Source organism: Doryrhamphus excisus, chromosome 18 (assembly GCF_030265055.1).
Source record: "Doryrhamphus excisus isolate RoL2022-K1 chromosome 18, RoL_Dexc_1.0, whole genome shotgun sequence".
NCBI classification, from domain to species: domain Eukaryota; kingdom Metazoa; phylum Chordata; class Actinopteri; order Syngnathiformes; family Syngnathidae; genus Doryrhamphus; species Doryrhamphus excisus.
In genome coordinates, this window is record NC_080483.1 from 17542591 (window position 1) to 17566918 (window position 24328).

Consider the following 24328-nt stretch of genomic DNA (forward strand, 5'->3'; position numbering starts at 1 on the left):
TCCTCAAACAAGAAGAGTCCCCGTTTGATGGCATTACCCCAATGAGCTGATTACATCTACTCCCGGGAACGTCTAATGCGGATATGGACACCTTTAATTAAGTTACAGATATGGCATGCTGCATCTTCGCCACTGACTTTTACGGCCATGCGGAGATAAGAATCCCATTTGAAGCTGGCACCGTGTCGCATAGCCCCCCCTTGCCCCTCCCCCGCCCATAAGGTAATGCTGTGTAATGACGTCAGGTAAGACTTCCCATTCCCGATACAGCCAAGTTCTCCCTGAAATAATCCAAACCATTATTTTTTCATGACAGGGATTTTTATAGTTGGTGCATAACGCTGAAATGATATTCCTTAATAATTTATACTCACATGCTGCCGCACAACCTCCCATCACCAAAAAGCACACACCCCTCCCGCTTATTTACACAACTGATTATGTTGTAACCCTTGCCTTTTCAAAAATGCCATAAATTTGCATATTGCTATTAATCTAATTAGAATTCCCACTGTTTCAGTTTAAGGGGTTGCTGAGATTGAAATAGAAAATCACCCACGGCCATGATTGCCCCGTAATTAAATATTTCCATAAGCTTTTTCTCATTTTCTCTGCGCTCCGTTTTAGTTTGTTGGGCGTTGGATTGGAGGATTGAAGTTCAGGTTATTTCTGCGTTTCATAAAGGTACAAAATGTTTTATATTTATCGTTTGAAGAGTAAATCCAAGTGTTGTTTTTAATTGCTTCCAATTAGGGAAGTTTAGTTTGTTTTTTCTAATATTATTTTATGCAGTCGTCCCTCAGCACTTTCCACTTTGAATTCCACGGCTTCACTCTGTCACGGTTTTCTCAACCATATATGACTATGGTGTATTATATACCAAAAATATGCATTTTCAATGCATTTTTAAGTGTAAAAATGAAATAATGAACTGAAATAAGACTCATTCAAATACATTGATCGGTACATTATATACATTCATGTTTGGTGAGACTAGAATTATGTCATAACGCTGCAATAATCCCTAATAAAACACAGACTAGTATTGCAGCCGTTGGCCACGCAGAGCTGAAACTCAAGTCTACTTCACGGGTATTCACTTATCACGATTGGGACTGGAACCAATGTACCGTGATAAGCGAGGGATTCCAAATTACTGTTATGGCAGAAAACACTTCTCTCCACCTTCCATGCCTGTGGAGTATTAAAGGAAGTAGTATTAACGTAATATAAAGTATTAAAGGAATAATGCTGAGTGGATGTAGGCTTAGCTTACCATGTTAGCCTTCTTTGGACAGATGTTGGGCACGACTGAATCAACAGCAGCATGATTAATTAACAAAATGAATGATTACGTTGTGGCCATCCTTAAAGTTGTACGCTATAGTAATATATAATAATACATAATACTACATAGAAATGCCTGAAATGACAGTTGTGTATCGTGTTGAAACAAATCCAAATTGATCCTTTTCCACACAAAGGGATCCTGTCATGGGGGGGCAGCTGTAAATGATGAAACTCCATGCTTTTGAAATGAATATTGGCCAATAAACAAGCGATTTTGGCGAGAGTGCTGATGTTAATTATACCTGGCGAGGTCGCTCGGTTTGTAGTAACACTCCAAACTGACCAAGGGTGCAGGAACGATTAGGAACTCGCAGCTTTTCTTATTCCATGCCTGGAATAATGCAGCCACTGGAGAGGCAGTGTTGCCAAATTAGCATCTGAATAGGAATTAGCATTACGGGCATGGAGCCTTTCTGCTGCTTTGGAAATCCTCTGAGTAATAATAGCCGGTGGCCATTGAAGGGTAAAGAAAATAAGGCGACGCTCGCGGGTCAGAAAGAATGAACCATAAATATTTCCCAACGTGTTTTAGGACGCGTTTGCACCCGGGGTGAAAGACGGCTTTTCCATCCTGAGACGGGGGACCCCGGTCACTTGAAGGGACTAAAGAGCGAACAGCGGGGGGGTTGTCAAACAAGACGGACTGCTGGCCTTGGGTGGCACGTCTCCTGTTTCAAAGAGCACAATCATAAAAGTCAGACAAAGTTGGCTTTGGCGACCTGCTGACATTTTGCTCGTTATTTCAGTGGCTTCTACATTTACAAGGTTGATATGACCTGAATCAAAGATGAAAGTCCAGTATTGTTTGGACGTTGTGACAGATGTGGACGAGCGTGTGTTGTTTCCTGGCTACCTGCTGCGTTACGTTGCTGATCTGTAGAATTTCAATGAGCCCTGATCTATTGTTGGGGCCTAACCAAAAGAAAAGCGGGGGGCTCGGTAGCCGCGTATACACGGACCCAAATATTCCAACTGCAAACGGAAAGAATGGAACCCTTGTATCCACCTCATTCCCAAAGAAAAGAAACTCGTCATGTAAACGTGGCTGATGGTACTAATCCAAGGTCCATACACAGACAACTGGTGTGGTGTTGAGTTAGCCATTAGCATCACAGCGTTTGTATTGTTTTGATTAGGGTAGGAATTGATCGACCATGGGGAGAATGAACGATTAATTATCCAGCCATCCTTCCGTCCAAGATCCATCCGTCTATGAGCTCCTCTGCAGCAAAGTATCAACAGCGCTATTTGCAGCCTTCCTCTAATTCCGGGGTGGGCAAACTTTTTGACTCGCGGGCCGCATTGATTTAATAAAATTGACGGGGGGGGGGGGCGAATATATAGTATTTTACACGTGACAGTCCATTTGTACACATATATTTTTACACATATTTTACACATAAAAGTGTCATGCAGTCTGCTATACGTGCACTTTGAGATCATTTATTTGATGTAAAGTGCATTATAAAATTATTATTATTATTATTATTATTATTATTAATATTATTAATATTATCGTTATTATTATTATTATTATTATTATTATTATTATTATTATTATTATTATTATTATTATTATTACGACCAGTCCAGGTGTACCCCGCCTCTCGCCCCAAGAAGCTGGGATAGGCTCAGCACCCCCGCAACCCTCGGAGGATAAATGGTAGAAAATGTATTATTATTATTATTATCATTATTATTATTATTATTATTATTATTATTATTATTATTATTATTATTATTATTATTACGACCAGTCCAGGGTGTACCCCGCCTCTCGCCCCAAGACAGCTGGGATAGGCTCCAGCACCCCCGCGACCCTCGTGAGGGTAAGCGGTAGAAAATGAATGTATTATTATTATTATTATTATTATTATTATTATTATTACGAAATTGATAAAACAGCTACTTCAACCATCAAAAGGTTGGCTCAAGCCATGATGCCAGGTTGTATGTTGAGTTTAAATGAAATATTTTGGAAAGAACAGGCGGGCCATATTCAAATACTTGGCGGGCCGGATGTGGCCCCCGGGCCGTAGTTTGCCCACCCCTGCTCTAATTGCTGTAAAACTCAATCAAATAATCCACACCAAACATCCATTGATGAATTATTATGCCAGTGCAGAGTTTTATATAATTATAACAAAACAATGACTTCCTGTACATACTGTTTTTTGTTCTTTCTTCTAGTGTAAGGACTTTATGCTAAGCTAACTTAGCATGGCCCACTCATTAGTTGTTAACATAGCAAAATGTCCTATTGGCCGTGGTCTGGTATTAAGAAGCCTGTTATCTCCTGAGCCGCTCATCCCTCATTGTAAACGGACAGCTTCTCTCAGCACAATGCTAAATTGCTCAATTAAAGCGGCAGTGGGATTGAATTAAGCCCGGCTTTTGATCTCGCTCTAAAGGAGGGGTCCGGGCTGGAAACCATCGCTTAAAGTGTGCACCTCACAAACCAGCGGCCCTAATTGATCCAAATGAATCCGTGTCAGAGTTTGATGGATTTGTATACGGGCTCCATCTACGAGCCGGAGAGTTCAAGCCCTCATCTTTCATGCGTATAAGTGGAAGGGGTTCAAACATGGCGGAGCGCTAGCGGCTGCTCTCGGCGTTCCATGCGTACGCCTGGCAGTGGCGCTCCGATCCCCATCAGCAGGCAGGTTAAATATGTCTGTGGCTTTATTGAATGCACACTTTGTATTAAATGCTGTATTTTATTACTTTTGCAAGAAACCGTGTGCTCACTTAGTTTCTGGAATGCAAAATAAATCACAGCGAAAGCGTTTAGAACGAGCGCTTTACAGACAAAAGGCTTTATGGAGCTGGGTAATAAAATGAAGCGGTCATATTGCAGCCTCATAGCGCTTCCATTAGACTGGTGGCTTTGCATGGAAATGAGATTGTATATCGCATGAGGCGTCTCGGGGGCACAGAAAGCCCAGTAACCCGAAGCTGTGTTCAACGGTGTACTTGAAGCTGTCACGCTCTGCTCTCAGTGTCCCCTCGCATGTGAACAGCAACTTCCAGGCCAATACCCCAACCCCCCCCTCCCAGCAGCCCCCCGGGCTGCACACCCCCTCCGTGTTTTCCTCTCCCACGATACCTGGCGTCTCCACGTCTATCAGGGAAAGCCACCTGCTTTTGATCTCCGCTCCGTTTCCTCCTCTTTCTCCCGTCATGTTCTTTCAGCCGTCTCTCTGCACCTCACCTCTGCTTGGAGGAGAAGGTGAGCTAAAAATGATAGAAGCATTATAGTACTATAGTACTATAGTACTATAGTACTATAGCGCTATAGCACCACGAATGAAAGGAGGCTTTCGACAAACAATACCAGCAGGGCTTTCAAATCGTCCAAATGAAAGGTCTGGAGAGAAGCATGAAGAACCAGCGGTTGAATGGATGCAGAGAAGCGGACAGCAGAGTGGACGTGTGAACGTCAGCCAGCAGTTAGAGAGCCGGGAATGATAAATGGGGGCCACGGTGGGATGGAGATGATGATGGACAGGATGGAAGCGGAAGGAGGTGAAAGGTGCGGAGGAGGATTTCAGACATGGTTGGACCAAGTTCATGTTTGACAGTGACTGATGAAATGATGTCAGGACATTCAAGGATCTGGAAAAATAGTCACCTCCGTTCCTTAAATGCCACTGATATTCCCAACAAAACATTTGGATTACTTTACTTATCATACATGTTATATGTTATTTCTGAAGTACAAGTACAAGTACTGTTGAATACAGTAATCTAATACAAATTATTCTTTCACCTTCATAAAAATAACAAAGTGGCAAAGGATCAATCCCACATCTCATTTTCTCAGTAGGAAATTTCAAATTTGAAGATTTCAGGGGCATTGCCCCAAATATGCTAAATGATTGTTGTGCTTTCTCGTTCTGGCATAAAGCAAACAAGATGTCTAACGATGGATCCATCCTCCCTCCTCTGTTTCTCTACCAGCTGCCTCTCCTGCGTCAACGGCTCGTTCCCGTGTTACTGGTGCAAGTATCGCCACATGTGTACCCAGAACGCCAACGACTGCTCCTTCCAAGAGGGACGCGTCAACGTTTCAGAGGTAAGATTTGGCTTCGTGTGCGGAGGACTTGAGGAGCTTTTCATTCATTCATTCATTCATTCATTCATTTATTCAGCTGTTTATTCATTCAATCATTCATTCATTCATTCATCTATCCATTCATTCATTCATTCATTCATTCATTCATTCATTCATTCATTCATTTATTCAGCTGTTTATTCATTCAATCATTCATTCATTCATTCATCTATCCATTCATTCATTCATTCATTCATTCATCTATTTATTCAGCTGTTCATTCATTCAATCATTCATTCATTCTTTTATTCATTCATCGATCCATTCATCCATCCATCCATTCATTCATTCACCCATTTATTCATTCATCCATTCATCTATTCATCCATTCATGCATTCATGCATTCATTCATCCATACATCCATCCATCCATTCATCTATTCATCCATCCATTCATTCATTCATCCATCCATCTATGCATTCATTCATTCATTCATCCATCCATCCATTCATTCATTCACCCATTTATTCATTCATCTATTCATCCATTCATCCATTCATGCATTCATTCATCCATCCATCCATCCATCCATCCATCCATCCATTCATCTATTCATCCATCCATTCATTCATTCATCCATCCATTCATCCATCCATTCATTCATTCACCCATTTATTCATTCATCCATTCATTCATTCATTCATCCATCTATGCATTCATTCATCCATCCATCCATCCATTCATCTATTCATCCATCTGTGCATTCATTCATTCATTCATCCATCTATGCATTCATTCATCCGTTCATTCATTCGTTCATCCATTCATCCATTCAATCATTAATTTTTTACCGCTTATCCTCATGAGGGTGGCAGGGGTGCTGGAGCCTATCCCAGCTGTCTTGGGGCGAGAGGTGGGGTACACCCTGGACTGGTGGCCAGCCAATCCCAGGGCACATATAGACAAACAACTCCTGCACGCTAGAATTTTATATATGGGTATAATTTTTTATATGGGTATAATTTTATATATGGGTATAATTTTTTATATGGGTATAATTTTATATATGGGTATAATTTTTTATATGGGTATAATTTTATATATGGGTATAATTTTATATATGGGTATAGTTTTATATATGGGTATAATTTTATATATGGGTATAATTTTATATATGAGTATATCAGCACAAATAGTTTTCCCAGGCACTCAGTCACACTTTAGGCCTTGTTTTTCTGTCATGTAGTTTGTGTACATCACTCTACTACAGTGTGTAGTATCTGCAGTAGCTGTAACACAGCAGCTTGTATACCATGCAGTAATAAATACCATGCAGTAATAATTCAGTCGCAGCCCATAAAGCCATAAGCAGGCTGGAGATAAATGAACGTCCATGAAAATACTGCAATGCTTTACATAAGCAAATGCTTCATTAGCATTAAAGCTAATACCGGTCGTGTTGAATGGCTGCTTGGGTAGGCTGCTCGGGTAGGCTGCTCGGGTAGGCTGCTCGGGTAGGCTGCTCGGGTAGGCTGCTCGGGTAGGCTGCTTGGGTAGGCTGCTTGGGTAGGCTGCTTGGGTAGGCTGCTTGGGTAGGCTGCTTGGGTAGGCGACACGGAAAGCAAAACGAAAGTGAAACAAGCGCTGACCTGCACCGCAGACACGGTGCCCAATATAGACATAGAAATAATGCATCCAAAGTCATATCTTCTCCATCAACGTGTGGATGTAAATACATGTTCTCCTGACTGACAGCCTGCCGTCACCTTATCTGATGGATGCTGCACATGCAGACGCTATCTCCTCATGTTTGTGGTCTGACTCCGCCCGTTATCTCCGTCCTGATTATAGCCTCCCTTGTTGGCCGGCGTCTTACGCTGGCCTTTTATTAATTGGTCAACCTTTATCCAATTACTTCCCTTTATCTCCTTCCCCGAGTCAAGGCTGCGTCGGATGTCTCACACACCAGGAAGCTCGAGCCGAGCCTCAGCCGTTATCCCAAACGCCACGCAGGCCAGGCCTTCATGCCTCGTGGAGCCCACGCTAGCCGATTAGTGCACCCATCTGCGAGACGTGAGCGGAGCGTTGGCTGGCGCACTCGAAGCTCAGAGAGGCCGGGGGGGGCAAAGGCTGGATAAACAGGAAGGGCCTGCAGTGATGATGGAGAAAGGGAGGAAGCGGGATTGGGCGGCCTGGAAACGTACAAACTGGGTTGTTGGTGCGTGCCAAGATGAAAGTGGATGGTCAGTATTTCCCGGTGTTGCCCCTGGGGGGCATTTATTTACTCAAGTACAGAGAGGACCGGGCATGTGTTGGGTTAATACACTCCTGATGGAAACGTTAAGAGCATCTAGCAACATTTGGCTCTTAAGGAGGCTCCATGTGGAGCTTAAAAATGTCATTTCCTGTCAGTATTCGTACTGCCGTGATCTCTTGTCATGCGCTTGTCATCGCATCTTTCTATTGCAACGTTTAATTAACATTTGCTTTTTTATTTCCTATGTCTTTGTTTTAGTGCTCCCTGTGTGTTACCATGACAACCTAAACTTTTCCCCCTGCTGCTTATCATGAATTCTTGCACGACACGCCTTCATCTCATCCAAAAGCTTTTATTGAATGAATCATGTTGTAAGTAAAAGTAACAGTACTACAAGAAACGCAGGAAAAACCAGCGTCATTTTGAAGAAATACTGCAGCAAGAGAAGGAAGAAGGAGGGAGCAGGAAAGTGAAGAGAAAATGAATATAATGAGTTGCATTTTCAAATCAAATCTGCATGAATCAACAATGCCCCTGATGACACAACAAGATGATTTAGAAAATTGGGAAACAACCAGGTGGAAAATTACAGAGGAAACGCTTTGCTCTGAAAAGGAGAGAAAAATAGGAGAGTCAGGTCTCCTTGCTCTTATGCGCTTCGTATTTTCTCTTATCGTTCCGCTTCTTTCTCTTTCGCCTCCTCTGTTCCTGTGTTCTTCCGTTCTTCCCTCCACTGGGATGGAATGCCGCAGCCTTGAGGAATGCCAGGCTGACTAGGAAGTATTGGAGCTTAGCTACGTGAAGACACGTGTCGTTTGTTTGTTTGGTATTGCTTTTATTCAACCAGTCATTTTAGGAGTGTTCAAACTTTTACCCTTGAGGGCCAAATACTGAAAAATCTAAAGATTTTTTCGATACTAATACTTTAATATTTTATTCACGTATTTTGACTTTATAATCGTAAATTATAGCTTCTTCCTCAACTTCATTTTCCAAAAAATGTTTCTTTGTTCCTCTTAATACTATGACTTAAAGCGGAACTGCACTTTTGGAGAATTTTGCCCATCATTCATAATCCTTATGTGAAACAAGAACACATATAAGAAAATGAGTTAATATAAGCTAGCTAGCAACGGACGTCATGGGAAATTCCTATTTTGATGCTAAAGCCCTCACGAAAGCAAACAAAAAAAACATAACTGATGTATACAGTTATATTAACCAAGCTGCAGCAATATTATTATTATTGTAGCAGCTAATATGAAAAACTGTTTTTAACTCACGGAATAGAACGATACGTCATTAATCGCTTGTCTCAGCATCAGATCCTCAAGATGCTCGTTTGCCAGCAGCATTTTTACGTGAGGACTAGAGCATACACGTGTGCTGGAAGACACAGCCATCCCGAGGAGAGCGAACATTGTAAGTGTTGTCGCTGTTATCATGCGTTATCATTTCAAATCATCATTTTAAATCATTAAAATACGGCAAGATACTGCGACTATTACATGTTATCATCAGTGTACGTGTTAATGCATCATCACAGCATGGATATCAAACCATGCAACGTTGTTAGAGCTATTTTTATTTTTATTATCCCAATGACAGCACAGAAAAGGGAAAGGAATGTATGTTCATTGGGAATGATGGACAGCATTCCCCAAAAGGTGCAGTTCCCTTTAAGATTGTGTTCATGTTGTAAAATGACTGACTATACATTGGCTAAGGCATTTAGACGACATACTCGCCACTCAAAGACTGAATCAGCCCCTGGTGGACACATGGTTCCACTCCAAAGTGCTCCTATCTGTTGCCAATTACACCAATGTAATGTTGACTTATGACTCATTGCTCCTCCACGTTACATGAAGGAGAGGCTCCGTTTGGTCTACACTCCAAACGCAACATGGACACTTTGTCCTCGCTCTCCATCTTCCTATCTGTAACGGCCGTAAATAAGCACATACACTTATAGCTCCCAGCCTACCCACACATTCTTGGACAACCATAGAAATACTTTTTTACCTCTCTGGTGGCCACACGTGCACACACTCAGCTGACAGGGTTATTTGCAACAGAGGTGTGAAGGCCCCGGACCGTGACATTCTGGCATATTCTGTTTACTTTGGCTCGTAGGCACATGCTGACCGTGGTACGCACGCACACACACACACACACACACACACACACACACACACACACACACCTCACACACACACACACACACTCTGTAAACCAAGGCCACTTAAGGGGCTTCACTGTGTTTGTGCACATAGGAGTATTTGCAGGCCCACCACTGACTGCTTCTTATCAGGGTGCAGCACAAGCAGCAGCTAAGGGCTTTGGGTCTTTGGGTTAGGAAGAAGGTGGCCTGGGTTTGGGGGGGGGGGGGGGGCTTGGCTGAATGGTAGCCAGTCGTTATTTTTTCTAGCCCTTTAGTCTTTATCTGATAGCATATAATCTTTCGCTATTCTTCATCATTTCCTTCCATTCTCTTTGTGCACGGTTTGGACCCATATCGTGTTTTAGGGGTTGTCACTCAACCGTCTGGCCGCCATTCCGTGATTTCCCTCTCTGGCTCTTTGCCTACGCATCTTTCCGTTTAACGCCATTCCTTTTCCAGATTTCTTCCTTTGTTTTATTACTGCACATAACTCTCCTTCTTTATCACCATGGCGATACATCACATGTCCTTGTTTTGGGACTTCTCTATGACTTTATGCCTACAAAGACGTGCATGCGTGTCAAATATTATGATGAGAATTGCCATATTTTATGACATATAAACAAAGTCTGCAGAAAAGAGAAGATAATTCAGTGGGAATGAGCGGAGGTGTGGTATATACCCCCCCCCCCCCCCCCCCCCCCCAACGCACACTGCACTTTGCCAAAACATGTTCTTCAAAACCTGCAGAGGAGCCCTAATTGAGACCAGATGGATGGAAACAAAAAGAAAGAAAATAAGGCATGTCAAGGAATTATGGCAGTAACAAGCTGCAGATTACATTCACAGTGACGCAATTTCTTTTTTCAAATGCCGCATGTGGTTGGAGAGAGAGAGAGAGAGAGAGAGAGAGAGAGAGAGAAAGAAAAAGAGAGAGCGAGAGAGAGCATTGGCGATGGGGGAGGAAGTGAAGGCGAGGGCGTGAAGTAACCACTCATGCCTTTTTAGGATACTCCTCCAAGAGTCAATAATTCCACTGCTGGGAAATGAGAATGTTGGTAGATCTGGCGTTGTCTTCCTTGACCTTCTAATTTGTTAAGACATGCCCGCGTGGGGAATTGAGTGTATTTCCATTTGAACCCTGCAGTGTCTGCCGGGATCTGGATCTTCTTCTTCCTGGATGTCATGGTGTGCGTTGGCTCACAGATGTTTCACTTTCTGGATATTCATGATCTGTCGCACTCGTGCAGGTGTTTCAGCTCCCTCTCTTAGCGGCTATTTTCAGCTTTACTGTCACACACATCACCCCCCCCCCCCACCCCCTCCTTCCAGGCTGTCTTCATGGCTTCTGCAGTTCTTGTCAAATTTGGTCGGCATATCATTTAAAGGGGACCAATTATGCTTTTTCCACGGTTCTGCCCTATGAATGCTATAAATGTTAGCATGTTGTATGCGTGTGTTAAACCACGCCAACGTTTCAGATGATGAGCTTTGGGCACTTGGAAGTGAGCCCTAAAAGAGGGCTTAAAACACTTAGTTTCAGAGGGCATTGTAAAACTGTATGTTTGTGATGTCACAAACGGGCTTCCTTATATGGGCGTGCTCTGCTTCTGTGTTTACGAAGAAGTGTGACAGGTGACGTTATGTCAGAACCAATAACCTTTTCCCCATTCCAAATGAAGTAGAAATCATCTGCTCCAGAGTCAAGTTAAAATTAGAAGATGCTAAATGATTGATCGGCCCTGATGTCGTGTTTCTTCATCCTTCTGGACATTTAAGACCTTCTGATGCTCTACCAGCCACGCTATGCAAACATGCTACTGTAGCGCCAATGAGATACTGTCTTCTTATACATGAGATTCCAGAAGGAAGATGGTTTCCAAGTAGATGGTAGACATGCTAACAAATATGGTTACATCACAGGTTCAGGACACGCATAAGAGAGAGCGTCTTAACGCGAGTGTATCTTGGTGTCAGTCATAGGTCCCTGCGGTTTAATTATTCAGGCTGTATTAAATCTTCATCTCCACAGCCTGCTTAATGTGAACACAGATTAATTTTGCATTTTCTTCCATGGAGCCCAGAGAGAGAGGACGAGATAACTGCACAGTCACTGACAAAGACGGCTAACGTTGGTGGAAGACTAACTAATCATACAGCAGTGCGAGCCAAGGAAAAGCAAACTCTAGAGGAAGGAAGAATATGATCGTAGGCAGCAGCGCCGCCTGCTGAGTTGGAGAGGACGGGGAAATAGACACGCCGTTCTGTAAAGGATACGGCATCCCATCTCCAAGACTATTTGACCGCTCTGTGCCGTGTTGTCACCAGGCTGTTTTCTACCATCTGCAATCACTGCAAGTGCATACTGTATAAAATGACGACTACACATACTGATAATTCATATTGCAGTTGCATTAGTAAGCAGCATTAATGACTGAAATGAAAACCCTAAATTCTTTTTAGTTTTGCCCTCCCATTTGGCTGAATTACAACAATTCTGCAAAGATCAGTTAGCCAAAATTCCTCTGCAGTGCCATAAGAAACTAATCGCAAGTTATCACAAACGCTTGATTGCAGTTGTTGCCGGGCAACCCAACCAGTTACTTATTAGGTTACGGGGGAAATAACGTTTTCACGCAGTTACTTTGTTTTTCTCCCTTAGTGCTTAAATTTTTCACTGCTTTTTATGTTCAGTTGTGTTGTCATTGACTAATATTTTAATTAGTTTGATGATCTATAACGTTTCCGTGTGACACACATGAACTTATTCCCACCAGTGTACATAGAAGACCGTAAGGGTTCGAAGAAGGTGTCGTATGGAAGCCATAGCGAACGTTTTAGTCGTCACGTCTCCTCCAACCGGAATCTGGAGGCGAGACAAAGCTGCTGGTTCGAGGCGTCACACTGTACCTCTTAAATCAAAGTTTGTCTTTGAAACGCACGCAACACGATTGCTGCTGACATATCTGGGTTAGCATGATAATAGGGTGCCAGCCCCCCCGCCCACGTTCCAAAAATCCATAGGGAGTAAATAAAGAGAAAAAACATTCCCGTTTCTGCGTGTTATTGTTTTAAAGCATACCCTACATGTATGTCAAAGAGGATAAACTGGAGGTTTTGCCAGTAAGTGGAGGATAAAGGACAAACATGAAAGTGTACGTATGCGCATATAAGACGAAGGACCGTATACGTATGGACGCCACGGAATCAGTCAGACTTTGATAATCCTCTGGTAAATAACAATGTCACATGTTTCTCTCCATCTTGCCTTATTTCCAACTGTTCCTCCGCTCTGTCTGTTTTCCTTGTTACTCCTGATTTCTCCCCCCCCCCCCCCCCCCCCCCCGCCTGCTCTGTTCCGCTCGCAAGCGAAGGGCGTGGGCGGACAATCTCAGTCCCTTTCAAGGTTCAAAGTCCCCTTTCTTCCTCCGCTCTGCTCGCTCCTGCACGGCGCTCCATGTTGCAGCCTTATTAAGTTGTTCTTCTTTCTACCTCACCCCCCTCCCACCCCCCACCCCCCCTCTTCCTCATCCCTTCTCCACATTAAGTGTCGACTTGGTCACAGAACATCTTTCTGCTTTCTGCCTGCTAATGAGTACCTCGCCATGCACCCGTTTCGATTTCATAGTAAGACATATACTGGCTCTTACGTACGTGGAGGTTAGCTATACGTGCTGTCATCATCATCATCATCATCATCATCATCAGTATGACAGTTTAACCCTTGTATTATGTTGCGGGTCAATTTGACCCGTTTCAGTTAAGGTTAACAAGGTTAACTAGCATGATTTGTTAACAAATCATGCTAGCATCATGGTAGTTAACCCTTGCATTATGTTACGGGTCAATTTGACCTGTTTCAGTTTTTGTGTTAATGACCCTAGATGAGGAAAAGTCACAAAATTTCGTGAAGAAAAAGAAAGGATAACCAGTACTTTGGTCAACACAAAAACTGAAACGGGTCTAATTGACCCGTAACATAATACAAGGGTTAACAAATCATGCAAGTTAACCTTGTATTATGTTACGGATCAATTTGACCCGTTTCAGTTTTTGTGTTCATGACCCTAGATGAGGAAAAGTCACAAAATTTCATGAAGAAAAAGAAAGGATAACCAGTACTTTGGTCAACACAAAAACTGAAACGGGTCAAATTGACCCGTAACATAATACAAGGGTTAATGTTTAGGGTTACTTCCACAAACAATGGGGGGGGGGTCTTTGCAATTTGAACTTTAAAAATGCTTTCCTTATAATTGTATTTCTAGTATCGTCCTACTAGTCCTTATTATGTGTGTTTATATATATTCTATATCAGCCAGTAAAAGATCAACCAACCAGTCCAATTTATTAGGTCCTCCGAGACCAACCAGTCATACCAGTACACCAGTCATTACAAGGTTAGCGGCAGTTCCAGTGGGGGTTCTTGTGGCGCGCATTCTCTGGCTCATTGAGGTACTTTTGGAAAAAGGATAATGATACAGCATTAATAATGTATAATGGGTTGTACCTATCAGTGGGGTTTTGGGGGGTTGGGGGGGGGGGGCTGGGGGCACGGAGGCGCATGTTGACAGCTGAAAGGAGATGATCCAACATAAACGGTACCACCCTTTGTCATACACATATGTGCACGCGACCTGCTTACAGTATCTGTACCAGCGCGCCCCCACCCCCGCCCCGCCCCCCCACCGCGGATCCTCTGTGGCCATCGGTGCCATCTCATCCCACCCCCGGGCTCCACATATCGCTTTACTTCATTATTTAGTGTGTTATTTTTTTCCTCCTCCCTGATCTATAGTCCCCACATCACAGAAGCAGCTAATTAATTATGGATGGACTTTGGGGGGGGGGGGGGCGAGGTTTGAGGGAGATTAAAAAAAAAAGACTAGACAACCTGCCTCATTACGTATGCGTGCTGTTTTTGGAGCTTTATTAATTTATATCTTGTCAGGCTACGCCAAAGCCTTCAGAACTCCTTTGGTGTCACACATTTATTTATTTATTTATTTGGTCTTGGTCGACGCTTTGGTCTTCATCCTGCAACCCTGCCCCCCCCCCCCCCCCCCCCCCATATACCAAATCCACTCGTTATTGTTTGTCTGATTCCATATCAGTAGGCAGCCCACCTTCTCGTTATCTCACTTGGCCGATGGTTAAAGGTGTGTTGCTTACCTGCAAGTGGAGATGATCTCATTTACTCAGCAAACGCTTGGAGCTTCACCATGGAGCTTCCCCACCCGACTTGCTCCACATGCTGTGGAAAAGGGTAGATGATGATTCACATCGCTTCCTGAGAGAAGGAATATTGAAATGACTTCACCCACAACTGGGATGGATCCTAGCGGCTTTTTGTTTTTTACAAAGAATCTGGCAACCGGATGGCAAAATGATAGCAAATATGAAGCTTTTGTGAAGTTAAAAGTCTCATTATCTCTTCTAGTTCATCTCCAAGGTCTTTGATGGGCTTGGGGTCGTAGTTCGCTGCAGGTTCTTCCAACTCATCCAAGCTTACACTGGAACAGAAACGGTCCTGTAAAATTGGAAGCATGTCACAGGAAAAGGATTGGCTGGAACTGACGGTTCTATTCCTGATTGATGATGAGACGTGCGTCTAACTTCCAATATGAAATATTCATATGAATACCAGCATTACCTCGGCTAGCAAAGCAATCACAGTAACCAAAACCTGGTTGAGGTCTCCCTATACAGTAAACCTCGGATATATCGGATTCAATTGTTCCCACTGGTTTTGTCCGATATAAGCAAAATCCGTTATATGAGTATACCGGAAAATGTCCGTTTTATGCATATATGGGATTTATATCCGGTATATGCGTAAATGGGATTTTATCCGTTATAAAAAGGCACTTCCTTGACTATGTTTCCAATGTACCTGGACGCGCAGGCAACGCTGCAAACGCTGCAAATGACGTCGTATAGCGGCCTGTCACCATTCGGCGAATCGGAGCGCCACGATGCGGCCATCCGATATATGCCAGGGAAATTTCATGGAAATGCATTGGAACGGGACTGGAGATTTTGTCCGAAATAGGTGAAATCCGTTATAAAAAATCCGATATATGCAATGAATTTTTATTGGAAATGCATTACAGAAAAATCGGTTCTTTTTTATCTGTCCGTTGTGAGCGAATTTCCGATATATCCGAGTCCGATATATCCGAGGTTTACTGTACTTCTTTATGACCATTGTTGTTCTATCTGTCCACTTCCTATTTATCTATCCACTTCCTATCTATCCACTTCCTGCTCTGCATCAACTTACAAACCATTTGTTGTTCTGTTAGCAATTACACTTGCCCCCACTCTTCTTTTTTTCCACCACTTTCTCTTCCATATGTTTGTCTCCGTACGTCTTCCTTTGTCCAACCACTTTCCTGTCTGCCTGGCTCCACTCTAAGACATTCTTCTCTCGCTCTCATTTCCTCCAGAAGTGACGCAGCAAGTGGTCAATCGTCCATGTTTCCAATCGCGTTCGTCCGTCATGGCGATGCTGTGCACGTGCTTGTGTGTAATCTGACACACGAGGCCCGGGTTAAGCAGGGTAATGAACAAACTCCAGCGTTGTGTTCGGGGCCCTCGGGGATTGCGGGGATGTGCCGCAGCCTCTAATGTACAACAAGTCGGAGTAAAAGAGGAGAAAGATTCCGTGGCAGGGAGCAGCTGTCTGCTTCAAGGAAAAGCAGTGAGAAGGGAAGGAGAGGCGATGCTGCCGTGCATAGCAATGTTTGACGCCGAGCGACTCCACGTCTCCTGTTTTCATCTCTTCTCTCTATTGGATGACTTGGAGGTGCAGCAGTTGTGTACCTGACATTTGCATGTTTTAGATACGTGTAGCTCCAATTGTACTTCCTGTATCCGCGATTGGGAATGCTGGGAGATGCATACTAATGCACTGGGGATCAATTGTTTAGCAGGTGTTAGAATTCTGCACGTTATTGTGTTGTTATTACAATGTTTATTGCGTGTTCAGAGACCCAAAAGTAGAACATGGAAGCTGCATTTCTCAGCATTTCCACACAATATCTAATATATATAAATACAATTTCTAGGTATTTTTTTTTCCTGGAAGTAAACAATAAAAGCAAAAACTGTTGATTTAGCAGCGTATTAGCTCCCCGACACATCTTTTATTATGCCAAGCTAAACGGTGTCTTCTGATTGTTAGCCGTGAGCTCCACTCGGCAGCACCGGGTGGATGAGTTCCACCCAATCTTTAACTGCTGTTGTATAACATTTGTCATTTATTCCTCCATCTTGCGTTCCTCATTGTTGAAAAGATGTGCTGTGCTGCCAAATCACTGAATTAACGCTGCCATGACTTCATTTATTCCAAACATGCACACAACTAGCCGTGAAGCAGTACTTCTTTCACATTCAGTTCCGCATTACACGTTTCATCAACGTAACGATGTAAAGATGGCGGATCATGACTTGTTTAGAGATCGAGCATCATTTTCTGATGTCTGCTTCTCCGCCGATGTCGTCCCTCTTTTTGGTAGTGTTGATTCATTCCTCCCCCCCGTTTTACAGGACTGTCCCCAGATCCTGCCATCAACGCAGATCTACATCCCAGTGGGCGTGACCAAGCCCATCACCCTGGCTGCCAAGAACCTACCCCAGCCTCAATCAGGCCAGAGGAACTACGAGTGTGTGTTCCACATCCAGGGAGAGACGCACAGCGTTCCCGCCCTGCGCTTCAACAGCTCATCCATCCAGTGCCAGAAGACAGCGGTGAGTAACACGTTACAAAAACCAAGTACTTTTAGGCGCTTGGTGTTTACCGATATCGCCTCTTGGATTTGATGGATGGCTTGGCCGACATGGAATTTGTTGTGGTTTCTCAATCATGGGGATTCGTTTGAAGACTCTGACACTCGGACGAAGGAGGAAATGATGAATGTGTTTTGTCTCAGTCGGCGGTAAAGATGTCAGTTTTAAAGCACAGCATGGCAAACGCTTAGCCACCATTTTGGAAAGAAATATACGTAAAATCATTGTGCAAAGATCCACTTCCACTTGGACTTTGCTACTTTGCACTTCGAAATTACCAGCTTCACTCTGTCACGGTTTTAACAAATACTTGATGTCATAAATTGTGCTGTTTTGTGGTAGAATACGCCCCACTTTTAGTCAAGGAATATGCCGAAATGAACATTTTCAAGAATAAAAATGGCGAAATGAAACTAAAATTGAAGGCATTCAAAGACGTAGAAGACGTGTAGTATTCTACACTGGTCACTAGCTTTCAGTAATGTTACTGTAATGTTACTCTAATGTTCTTTTAGACACACATGATCGTCCAAACAGACTTTTATTGCAGGTTTGAGTAATCTCTAAGAAAAATACTTCATCATTTTAGGACCGCTTTTCATCAATTTGATGGCACTACCAAGCCTTCAACCTGCTAATAAATAAAACATAAATGAATAAATAAATAAAATAAAACACGGTATACTTGTGCAAACTGAAACTCAACTCTGAACCCACAATGTGACTTCCTGTGCGCCACTCACTATAAACGGAACCCGTTTATAGCACCGCTATGCATGGGTAATACATGGGACTGTAGGGATGTTAGTTCACGCCCACAGGGTTCTGATCATGTTAAAAACAACATTTAGAAAGTTGTAAACTGTTGTTTTATGCTCTAACTACCAAATCATTCAATTTATAATTAAGGAATCCTGCTGAGAAGAAATTAACTTATTCAGGTTGGATCTGGAAACAATTATCCACGATACATGAGGATTACTACTTACTAAATTGAGTGAGTTTGAAGTATTACCTTGATTAGCTGTTTGGGTATTTACATTTTTTTGAAACCATTGTAATTATACTCCATTTTGCACCAAATGCAATTCATGGACAACCAATTGTACATATTCAGTCACATTAATTATGATTAATGATTAATTGATTGAGCGATTGGTTATTATGATGGTTATTATCTGTCTGGTTGATTGGTTATTATGATTGGTATATTATGATTGGTATATTATTATCTGTCTGGTTGACTGGTTATTATGATTGGTTATTATGATTGGTATATTATTATCTGTCACGGTGCCCTCCTCAAAAGTGAGAGAAAGGCTTTACAGGCAGACTGATGGCTTTGTGCTGGTGTTCAAATCCTGTGTTTGTGTGTGTTGGTCAGGTCCCAAACTAGTATGACAGATAAGACGTAGCTAGCGTTGCGCTCCACTGGGGCTGAAAATTCCAGGTACGAGTCTGCCTGTGAAGCTAGTTTGCAGCGGATTGATCTTGTTTACACACCGACGATACTTCACTCGCCTTTCCTCGGTCCGCCTCGCCAGCCCATCTTTCTTTCTACCTTCTTTTTTTCCCGTCTGTCAAACTTTCTCTTTCCTGTCTTTCCTCTGACTTCCTGTCTTTTCTGGTGTCTCACATGCTGACATTTAAGATGCGAGCCTGTGACGTCCTCTTCCCGTTGTACTGTAGGCGAGCGTGTCGGAGGCTAAACTTGACACAAACCAAGGAATGTTGACAGATTGGAGTTTGGTTAGCGGCAGAGCTAATTAGTTAGCGTGGCTGTTGTCTACATCAGCTCTTGATGGCCGCTCACCCTGGCCAACTTTCTCTATTTAATGTCCACAAAGTAGACGTGGCGCTGGCGGTAATTAGCCTGGGGTTGTCAGCACTTCTCTCCCTTGTTAGCAATTAACTGCTGCAGGTCGACTTCATGGCCAAGTATCGATGAAGACGAGACTGGTTCCAATATATGTGATGAAGAAGAAGCCGGCTGTATGAACTTGCATCAACAGTTATTTGTTAGAAGCCAGAATGCTCTGTTTTACCGATCACACAAACTAGCATTTTACAAAGTTAACCAAAAGGGTAAAAAAAAGCATAGAAAAATATGTGTTTCTAAAACACAGTCTAACTTGGTTTTTTGTATGTCCCAGTTTCTTACCAAAACTAATGCTAAAAATATTCCTCGATGATCATACGGCCAAAGAGCACACCCAACAGACTAGTCGAGCGCCCCCTGGTGGCTCAGGGCTTGTCCACATGGGAATGTTTTCAAATTGAAACGGCAAACGGTTTCAGTCTTTCACACACTGGGTGCCCTGAAACGGTCTTTGTTTTTGGAAAATAATGCCAGCTTGTCGTCCTTATGGACAAGCTAATTGCTAATGACATCACCGCCCTGGCCACCGAGGTCCTGGTCTTTACTGCTGCTGGGTACTGTGCTCCCGGTCTGGTGGCGCAGTCCTCGTGTAAAAAAGCTGCCCTTAATGATGCCCTTGGCACGGTCTCTGGGTGCCTACGAGCCACCCCAACCCACCAGCTATCTGCTGGGTGCCTACGAGCCACCCCAACCCACCAGCTATCTGCTGGGTGCCTACGAGCCACCCCAACCCACCAGCTATCTGCTGGGTGCCTACGAGCCACCCCAACCCACCAGCTATCTGCTGGGTGCCTACGAGCCACCCCAACCCACCAGCTATCTGCTGGGTGCCTACGAGCCACCCCAACCCACCAGCTATCTGCTGGGTGCCTACGAGCCACCCCAACCCACCAGCTATCTGCTGGGTGCCTACGAGCCACCCCAACCCACCAGCTATCTGCTGGGTGCCTACGAGCCACCCCAACCCACCAGCTACCTCTCTTAGCTGGAAGGAGCGACGATGACGCCAGTTGCCACCAGCAAAGCTTCCTGGGTCAAGGCAAGGTGGCGGGAACAGCAGAGAACAGCAGAACCTTCCGGGCTCTACTGCTGCATTGGGGACCCCACAGAAGTCCCTGGTGTGAGCAGTAGACCGCCGTCAAGCGCCCGAGGACAGGTGTGGGTGGTTTCTGACAATCAATGCGGACTAAGAATGTGTGTGGAGACCCCCCACAGAGTGGTGACCACGTCTTGACCAGCTGCCCCAAATACCAGCCACCAAATGGCTACCTGGACCTCAGACTTGCTGCAACAGAGCTGAGTATCTGGAGACCTACACAAAAAGAAGACCGCCCCGTCGCCATCATGGAACCAGAAGTGAGCGGTTGGAGCAAAGCCAACATTTGGACTGGCATCACTCCCGGTTCTACTCTTCTAATATTGTTGTTGTCCTGTACTTCAAAGTGACTCGCAGAAGCAATTCCACTTCATCGAAAGTCTCGGCAAGCCACTCATCGGGAAGAAGGACCGGACTAGCATGCGTTGTTTTGGTTTGTCACGTGGCTTCCATTTGTCGGTGTGCCTTATTTTGGTTTGGACTCTTTGAACCTGATTAATGACCAAGATGCAACTAAATCCGTCTTCATGTGGACAAAGCATGTATACTTTTTTATGCTAATCACTTAATAAGTTAATTGTTGCACAGGTATGTCAATTAGAAATGTAGTCGTATTGCTGGATTAGCCGGCTTGCCCCCGTCGACTCCAAGGTAAGGCGATAGGAGTTATTGTGTCTCCAGTACACCCCGTTCTTCGCCTCGGGCCCTGGATCCCAGGACGTCTTTGTATGTGTCTGGTTGCAGAGTAGCGCTGTTCCAACACTGGATAGAGGAGGCTCGCTAATCAATAAACACCACGATGCTAATCCACGGTTTAGCTTTGTGTTTGAAAAACACACACGTGCTAGGAAGAGTAGCTCAGAGGAAAGACTGGATTTTGAGGAGTAGTCCTATCAGGTGTTGGAGTCAATACGAGATACAAAGAGGAGGCGAAAGGTAAAATCAGTCGTGTGGAAGGGAATTTATTTAAAAAGACGAAACAACGGACACTGAAAAAGTGGAGACGAGTGCAGACGAGAAAGAGCAGGGAAATTGGAGCTTAGATGAATAGAGAACAATGAGAGGAAGAGCGATATTGAAAAGAACATGGGTGGGAGAAGATGAGAAGATGAGAAGATGAGAGGATGGAAGGAAGAAAATTGTCTCAAAAGTCTCCCCTGAGGCCAAAACTCAATCTCTTCTCTTTGAAAAAAACTCCAGCTATCAACAGGATGCACGGGATGACCACAGTCAGATCATGTTTAAAGTCGACTTTTCTCTTCTTTCCTCGACTTCCACTGACTGTAATAACCCAATACCCGAAGAGTATCCCCTAACGGGACCCTGCCAATATCAAACTATGTATGAGACACGTGATATATGATATGCTTTGGTATCAGCGATCTATAACTACCCTTATGGTATTCCTTATGTAGTTTACTGTACATTCAAGGAGGAGGTGCGTCATACGATATGAGAATGACAATGTCTGAGAAAAAATGTAGCAATACTCTAACACGTGCTGATATCCGATGAAATGATAGCATATTTAAGGTATCATACGAGGTCAGGCAAAATGATCTGACACATTTGGACGTTCAATAAAAGGCAAATAAAGTGTTTTCATTTTGGAAAAGTCCATATAATGCCATTATGTTTCATTATGTTTTAAAAATGAAATCAGTTGTGGCGGTGCGAGGTCGGCCGCTGGACTTTGGTTCCAATGCGGATCCAGTAGCTGTGAAGTTGGTAACCATATCAAGATGGCGTTTGGAGCTGCTACGGGATGATGGCTACCAAGATTCCTTTGTTTTGGTAAATGTTTCCACAATGAAGGCGCCATGCTCACCAGTCCAAGTCATGGGGGCAACTGAAAAAGAAACCAAAAACAATGGTCTTATAAAGAAACTAAGCAAAATGGCATTATATGGACTTTTTCAAAATAAAAATACTTTTTTGTTTCTTGACTTTATTTGCCTTTTATTGAACCTACAAATGTGTCAGATCTTTTTGCCTGCCGCTGTAGTAAATAATGTACAGATAATGTACAGAGAATGGAATTTCCTAATGTACAGAGAAAGGCAGTTTTTTTGCAAAAGTCCTCAATACGAAGCTAGCATAGCCACCCTATGGTAGCAGTTAGCTGTGGTCAGCATCAACTAAAATAACAAGCTGCCACCTAAATCCCCTCTTCCCCTTTCCCAACCAAGCCCAGGAAGCTCCCTGCTGTGCGGGCCAATCAAGAGGTCAGGGCTCGGGGGCCACAGCCAATAAGAGGCTGAGCCGTGGGTAGCGATACGGCGCTCAGAGTGGCAGGCGGGTTAAAGGAGCAAATAAACACAGATCCACACCATGCCTGGTCTGGGGCAGGGTGCTCACATGACCACAATGAGGGGTCAGAACAGGCTGATGGACCACAGCTGGGTGTCGCTGGGAGGTCAAAGGTGGTCAAGGGAAGTTGGACGACTTCAGGACTTTTTCCTCTCGTCTATTCTTACCTTCCTGTTTTTCTCCTTTTGCTTTCTAGTCTTCCATGTTTCCCCTTCAGCTCTTTATTCTTCATTCAGGTTCCTCCCTGAAGGGCTGGAATGAGTGGACAGATAACATCTGTGTGGGGCTTCCACCATTACCTCCTATCTGATAAGCCATTGGGCCACTCCATCACCCTCTTTCTCTGACACCAGTTAGGAGAAGGAAAAGAACAGATGCGGGAATGAGGAGAAAATGGGCTTTGGGATAGGATAGGATGTGCGTCGGTGTGGATGTGGAGAGCAGCTGTTAAGTCAAGGAGAGATGGGAAGTATCAGGGGTCCTGATGGCATCCAATTAAAGCAGATAAAATGATGATGAATTGCAGTTGGGCAGTGGAGACGGACACTCATAAGCTGGCACGCCAGGAAGGGGCGGACGGAACGCCTCGGATGGGAAGTTGGCGGGTGGAAAATGCATCTAAGCCATGTTTCCAAAAGGTTTTCCGGTTTAGGTTGCCACCTTCCCGTGCAGGGAGAGAGTGCTGGTTGATGATGGGGTAAAATGGGGTAAAATGGGGTGCAACATTTGTAGAAAGATGTACTGTAGCCGTTAGCCGTTAGTGGTCATAAAAAGATGATTCCATGATTGACAACCTTGACTGCATCCTCCCTTCCCTGTTTGCCAAGTTTGCATCCACCTTTGAAGTTTATTTTTCTTTCCTTGTTCGTCGGACATGACGTGTGCCCAGTATGGATGCCAGTGACCCATTACATATGCCAGGTTTTTGTACTTTTTAACAAAGGCTGAATACAGGAATGTTGGACCTGGAAAATGAGACAGGACTAGGGGCACCCAAGGTGGCCAAAATAAATAGAGCTCCGTTGCGTTGGCACCCTTTACACGCGTCCTGTTTGGTGGCGGCGGGATGGACTTTGAAGGGGAGAGTAAGGACGTTGCTGAGAAATAATCTGCTTTTGTCTGATGGGAAATAAGAGGCGGGTGGCAGACGGGATAGATGGAGTAAATAGAGGTCTACAATAGGCCAAACATATCTGCGGGGGGGGCAGCTAAAGGTGCCGTCCCTCTTTGACTCTAAAGTACAATTCCTGAAACCAAAAATGATGAGAACACAAACCACTAGAGCTGGGATATGTTACCAATATTGGTCTAAACGAATATTCAACCAAACAACGTCTATCTTGGTCACAATTGGAGTTCATCTCTGTTCAATCTTCGATCTGAATAAAATGATTACTGGTCATGGCTTTCACTCATCGCTATCTTC

At 43.9% G+C, this 24328-nt stretch overlaps 1 protein-coding gene across 2 annotated transcripts in view; it reads left to right on the forward strand.

Moving 5' to 3' along the window:
• LOC131106610 (plexin-A1-like) overlaps positions 1-24328 on the forward strand; it is a 158973-nt gene that overhangs the window by 87539 nt on the left and 47106 nt on the right. For both annotated transcript variants that reach the window (XM_058055833.1, XM_058055834.1), the window contains exons 9-10: positions 5311-5425; positions 17378-17578. In XM_058055833.1, the coding sequence (XP_057911816.1) occupies positions 5311-5425; positions 17378-17578 (316 nt within the window). The remainder of the gene's footprint in view (positions 1-5310; positions 5426-17377; positions 17579-24328) is intronic.